Source organism: Chanodichthys erythropterus, chromosome 5 (assembly GCF_024489055.1).
Source record: "Chanodichthys erythropterus isolate Z2021 chromosome 5, ASM2448905v1, whole genome shotgun sequence".
In the NCBI taxonomy this organism is placed as follows: Eukaryota; Metazoa; Chordata; class Actinopteri; order Cypriniformes; family Xenocyprididae; genus Chanodichthys; species Chanodichthys erythropterus.
The window spans coordinates 1,031,152-1,037,273 of NC_090225.1; the positions used below are offsets into that span (position 1 = coordinate 1,031,152).

The following is a 6,122-nucleotide window of genomic DNA, read 5'->3' on the forward strand; positions in this document are numbered from 1 at the left end:
ATGGGCAAAACCTACGATAGTGGAAGTTTAAAAAAAAAATTAAAATGACAATAAATTAGCATTTTGGGTAAAAGTAATTAGTCTTTAATATGGCATAAATAGATTTGTTTGTTGTAAATATCCCTGACAAGATTGTTACAGTAGTGTGTGTGTCTTCTGTAAATCATGCTAAAGATGTATGATATTTAATTTTTGATATTTAATTCATAGCTGTATATTGTTTTGATGCTTGAAAACCCTTTTTCGTCTTTGTCCCATATATAAATATGATTTGTGTGTGTACGCTCGGTTAAATCAATAACAAAACGTTTTTAGTCTACTTTATTGATATTTTTTCTTGTTTTCAGCCAAAAACTCACTTTATTTTGATTAAACTTAATAAACCTCAGGTCATTTAGCATCTCAAGTATCTTGATTTAAGAGTGTTTAGATATTTGTACTAAAAAATAAGAGAAAAATACTGAAAAATAATTTTAAAAAAATTGCACTGTTAATAATGTGCTTTATCAAACTAGTAGTTCTGAAATTAGTGATTAGTAATGACTTTCTCGTCTTTGACCCATAGGTTATATAAGTATGATTTGTGTGTGAACTCGATTAAATCAATAACATAACTTTTTAAACTCACTTTATTGATTTATTTCAAAAAGGCGCTTTTTTCCCGACGCGCGCCTCTCATTGGCTGGCGCTCTTTATGTATGTTGACGTTCAGAGTCTATCTGCGTCATGACATCGCTTCAGTTTTCCGCCGAGCGCGTTCATTGGCTGCCGGTCGTTTAAAGGTATCCCTCTGCGCTCTGATTGGTCAGAAGGTTTTGTCGCCAAAATTCAAACGCATTTGCAAGTGGCGCTTTTTCCCTGAAACTCACAAAGCATTGTGTTGCCGCTTAAATGCTTGTGCTGCGACCAGGACGAGTTTATAACGACATATGAGGACTATAGAAAACTGATTTATCTTTTAGAGGTAAGAAACGACTAACTTTAATGTTATATTTTTGCAGTTTCGCGAGAATATAAGCGATTAAAGAGGATTTTAAACAAATAGTTACTAGATGTCCGGCCATTTTAGCCTTCCCTCTGTGTGCTGCTCTCATATTTGTGTTTAGTATTGTTATTTTGTTAAATTTAATTTAACTATTTGTACCGTAGAAGGTATTCCAACAAGTGTAGTGAGTATTTTTTGTGTAAGAATATATATTGGAAGGTGTCCTAAAGCTATTATGTGCCCTCAGTAGTGTGCATCGTGAGGAGCCACGTCAGGAATGCGTTCTTAGGCGCGCAAAATTAAAATAAAATAAATCGCCTAAAAATAAACGCGCCCGCCTGTATAACATCCGAACACTTTAAATAAGTCAATAAAATTGTTTTTTAACGTGTATTACTATTTTAATACTAAGAATGCAATGCTTGAAACGGAAGATCAAGCTAATGTGCTTTCATTTGAGCCTAAAAAAGGGAGGGGGGCATGTTTTGTGTTTCTATATTAATGTTATGTAATTCTTTTATATAAACGCTTTGGACACATAACATAGCAAGATAATCTGTAACGGAGTTCCAATATACACTGTATTTTTGTGTTTTGCAATACAAATATCTGAGCTTCTTAGACAATGTGATATTAAGTTATGTTTTCTGAGAAAATCAAGTTAGTTTTAGCTGAAAACAAGAAATATCTGCCAGCAGGGTAAGAAAAATGAACTTAATTCAAATGGGAAATGGCACATATTGGCATATTTTCTTTTTTTTTTCAGCAAAAACTCACTTTATTTTGATGCCAAATAACCTAAGGTATATTAAGCTATCTCAAGTAAATGTATCTTAATTTTAAAGGGTTAGTTCACCCAAAAATTAAAATTCTGTCACTTATTATTCACCCATCCACACCCGTAAGACCTTTGTTCATCCTTAGATCACAAATTAAGATGTTTTTGATGAAATCCGATGGCTCAGTGAGGCCTAAGCAATGACATTTCCTCTCTCAAGATCCATTAATGTACTAAAAACATATTTAAATCAGTTCATGTGAGTACAGTGGTTCAATATTAATATTATAAAGCCACGAGAATATTTTTGGTGCGCCAAAAAAACCCAATATAACGACTTATATAGTGATGGCCGATTTCAAAACACTGCTTCAGGAAGCTTCGGAGCGTTATGAATCAGCGGTTCGGCGCGTCAAAGTCACGTGATTTCAGCGGTTTAACGCGCAATCCGAATCATGATTCGACACAAAAGATTCATAACGCTCCGAAGCTTCCTGAAGCAGTGTTTTGTACTCTCATGAACTGATTTAAATGTTTTTAGTACATTAATGGATCTTGAGAGGAAATGTCATTGCTCAGGCCTCACTGAGCCATCAGATTTCATCAAAAAAATCTTAATTTGTGTTCTGAAGAAGGTCTTACGGGTGTGGAACGACATGAGGGTGAGTAATTAATGACATTATTTTCATTTTCGGGTGAACTAACCCTTTAATAATATGCTTTTATCAGACTAGTAGTTTGGCTAATATGGAGTTCAAATTAGTAGGTTAGTAATGACTTTTTGTGTACTAAACTTTCTTATTTCTCATTTTCCTAGTTTGCTGTCTGGATCAGCCTCAATATGAAGTGTCCAAGCTACAGTGATGATTGTACTGTTTTATGCCACATGGAGAAAGCTGAAACGGACCTCGGTGATGTGAAGGGCCGCACGGTTTCACCACGGAAAACAGCCGCCCCACGCTCGCCGCCGGCGGCCAACGTCTCCACCCCTCTGGAGACCCGGAGCAAAGGCCCCCACAATAAAGAGAACTACCAGAACAAGCGTCACTCTCTGGAGGTGGCGTCAGACGATGAGGTGATTCTCGGCAGCAATGACAGCGGATACCTTTCCCTCCAAAACAGCCGGGTGGATCACGGGGACGTGGATGGCGTGGACTCATTGGAGAGGAGTGAAGAGAAATGTGTGTCCTCTCAATCCTTGGACACTGAGTGTCATTCTGCGCCCTGTCTGCCCGTGCTGAAGTTCCAGGAGGAAGTGTGCCGAGAACTGACCAAGAGCTTCAAAAAGAGCAAAAGTTACGACTGGACCGTCATCGATAAGGTTGCTGAGAATTTCGGGCTGCATAATGTGATCGGAGGGAAGATGGGACTGCCGTTTGTGGACATCCTTTGTGATCTGTTGAGGAAAGACATGAGGCACATTCTTGCTAGGATCTTGGGCCTGCTGGGAGATTGTGACTTAGTGAGGTAACGTCCTGTTTGGTTATTTTTCCTGTGATTTCCTGCTGTGGATCAGATTGACTGACTGTTTATTTGTTTGATCTGTTGCAGTTGTAAGAAAGTGAGCCGGACGTGGCGGAAAATCATTTGCGAGGATCACGAGGCCTTTCGGCGCTGCAAAGAAGCAGAAAGATCGCGACGGGTAAGACTTTAGGATTTACCCATGTGCCGTTTAGAATGCATGGTATAGTTTAAGCTAAATTAGATTGCTTCAGGTGGCAAACAGAATTAAGTTTGTCAAATGACTTATCTCAAGATGGCTCAAACCACCAGGTACAAGGTTATTTTTCTTTCCACAACAATGCTTTAATTTAATATCAGGGTTTTCTTTTATTAAAGAATCGCAACAAGAGAATTTGGCTTTAATCAAGCTTCAAAAGTCCAAAAAAGGGGGAATGTTAAGTTTGAAAGTTTTCCCACAAACAGTTTCACTAACAAGTGGTCAAAAATCATCATGGAAAACTGAATTGATCTTCAAAAAACATGAATATTTGTAGTTTAAACATGATTAAGTCCTTCATAATTGTTGTTTTTGATATCTTTCAGTTCTAACTGTGTTTTCTGCTTCCAGGACTCGGGCCGGCCCGTGGGATCATTATCACGAGACTTCACCTTGAGCAGGGTGGTGTTCTCTTGCATGCAGGCTGTAGCCTCTACGCCCGTTCACAAAGCTAAGAAGCCGCAGTGCCAGACGGGTGGAGCGCAAAACTCGTCCAAATCGAGTCGCTTCCAGCAGTTTCAAGAGGTAAAAAAAAGCCCCTAATAACACTAAATATGGATCCTTTTCACAGACTCTGATGCATTTTCACAGTAAACATCGTAGATCTAGCTTAAAAGATTAGTTCACTTTTAAATAATATTTTCCTGATAACTTACTTCAGTGGAAAAGAAATGAAGGTTGAGAATCATCCTTTAAAGGGATAGTTCACTCAAAAATGAAGATTTTTCTTGTTTTTGTAGTTTATACAAATTATAACAATATAGTTTTCAAAAGCTTTTTTAAAATATTGTTTTCAGGCCCCCAAAACGCCATTGTCGTGCAAATGAAGGGCCAAAACGCATAAAATTTAGTTTTTCCGTGTCATGTAAACGCCCCTTTTGAAAGGCATAGAATGTCGATTTTTCTTTTTCATTTGCTACTGGAGTAAATGGGAACCTGGGAAATGTGAAAAGTAGGGGTGTGACGAGATCTCGCGAGATTAAAATGTGACGTCTCGTCGAGGTGAAAATCTGTGTGGAATTAGGATGGAATATGCCAGCAGTACATTCGCATTACACCTCCACTGTCATTTTGCTTTTTATAGAAATAAAAACCATTTAATTGTTTAAAACGGTCGCTTCAGTTCCATCCAGCTCATCCAACACGAGCTGCGCAGTGCAACAGGAATCGCTGATCACGTGACGAGATGACTGACAAGACCATGGAGGAGGATTTGTAGCACAACAGAGCCTAAAAGCGTCTGATAAATGTCTTGTCTTGTATTATGTGCACCGCTGCTCTCTATTCATAAAGTACGTTCGAAAATAAAACGATTTCCCTGCTTTTTGAAAGCGGCTCCCTGATGCATGCAAATATCTCCTATATGAAAGCTATCTTAGGCTGGGCTGTGTTTATGTAACCTTCTCTCAGCTCTGTATCATAATGAAGAAAGATTTGGTCTATATTTGCACTTTGAATATTGAAAGAGTACTTTGGTTATGATTGCGCTAAAAAACGTTTCCTTTTTTTAAAAGTTTTTTTAGTTATACTGTTTTATTTCTATGATCAATTTGTGGAAAGGAGTTCAGTTAGGAGGTCAAGTTGTAGAAGCTCATAAATCATGTACAGTAAGTTCTGAAGAGACTGAAATCATACAGGAGAGAAGCCAGTCAGCTGAGTTTGAGACGATAGTCTTTTACAATGCTTGAGTATTGTTGTCTTTACTGCATATAATTCATACTCAGAAAGTTGAACTGAAATTGCATTCATTACAATTTCTTGTGTAAAAAAATCGAAGTAAAAGTGACCCTATTGAAAAGGGTTCACTTGTGTCTCTACTGATGCATGGCTTCAGTTGTGTGTGTTTGGCATCTGATTTAAATGTGGTTTTCTTCTCCTATAGGCTGCCAGATCGCTGAAGCAGCACGAGTCTCTGCGAGCGTGCGTTTGCTGCGGCTCTCCGGCGCGGTTCGACGCGGACATGCAGCGGGCGGTGTGCACGCGCGACAGCTGCGCTTTTCAATCCTGCACGTTGTGTCAGTCGGCGTTCCACAGCTCTTCCCCGTGCCGAAATACCGTCCGAGCGTTCTCCGCTTCCCAGAAAACGCTCATCGCCGGCTCGGCTCGCAGCAAAAGAAACGTCCGTCGCCTCTGAGCATCATGTTACAAGAACTTTTAAAGAACTGCCTTTGGGTTCTTAAATGTTTTGAAAAGACTTTTTAAAATGTTTTATCATCTTACTGAATGTGAAGTGAACTTGACCACGTTTGTGGTCGTTGCACAAGTGGAAAAAACTACAATCATACTTTATGCCAAAAACAAAGACTTAAGGAGGTTGAACAGCCTCCCTCTTCAGTATTGTAAATGATGTTTTATAAGATTTTATAAAAATTGTAAATGTTTTATGATGAAATGAGCCATTCCTGTCTTATCACAGAAAATGTACATATTTAAATGGTTGAATAAAGCCTTGTATATTTTTAAACTTTAGTGCTTTATTGACTGTCAGTGTAACTGAGCTCCTGTTCTTTCATAATTCAGGGTTTAATTGTTTGCATAGTGACTATATTGAGACTGGCAATTATAAGAACCAAGTATTGCATACTTTGAAGTGTGCTACATGTCACATGACTTCATGTGCATGCTAAATTTAGTGTCCA

General features: G+C 38.4%; 1 protein-coding gene across 1 annotated transcript; it reads left to right on the forward strand.

The window, feature by feature from the left end:
- Nucleotides 1–827: 827 nt before the first annotated feature.
- On the forward strand, nucleotides 828–5,882 carry fbxo5 (F-box protein 5). The gene is made up of 5 exons (XM_067385058.1): nucleotides 828–964; nucleotides 2,581–3,230; nucleotides 3,315–3,405; nucleotides 3,835–4,008; nucleotides 5,366–5,882. Exons 2-5 carry the CDS (start codon nucleotides 2,605–2,607, stop codon nucleotides 5,615–5,617), a joined length of 1,143 nt encoding a protein of 380 aa, XP_067241159.1. The 5' UTR covers nucleotides 828–964; nucleotides 2,581–2,604; the 3' UTR covers nucleotides 5,618–5,882.
- Nucleotides 5,883–6,122: the final 240 nt, after the last annotated feature.

Coding starts and splice junctions, on each gene's coding strand:
- fbxo5 (XM_067385058.1), top strand. CDS start 2,605: ATGAAGTGTCCAAGCTACAGTGATGATTGTACTGTTTTATGCCACATG. Junction 3,406..3,834: donor AAGCAGAAAGATCGCGACGG/GTAAGACTTTAG, acceptor TTCTGCTTCCAG/GACTCGGGCCGGCCCGTGGG. Junction 4,009..5,365: donor GCTTCCAGCAGTTTCAAGAG/GTAAAAAAAAGC, acceptor CTTCTCCTATAG/GCTGCCAGATCGCTGAAGCA.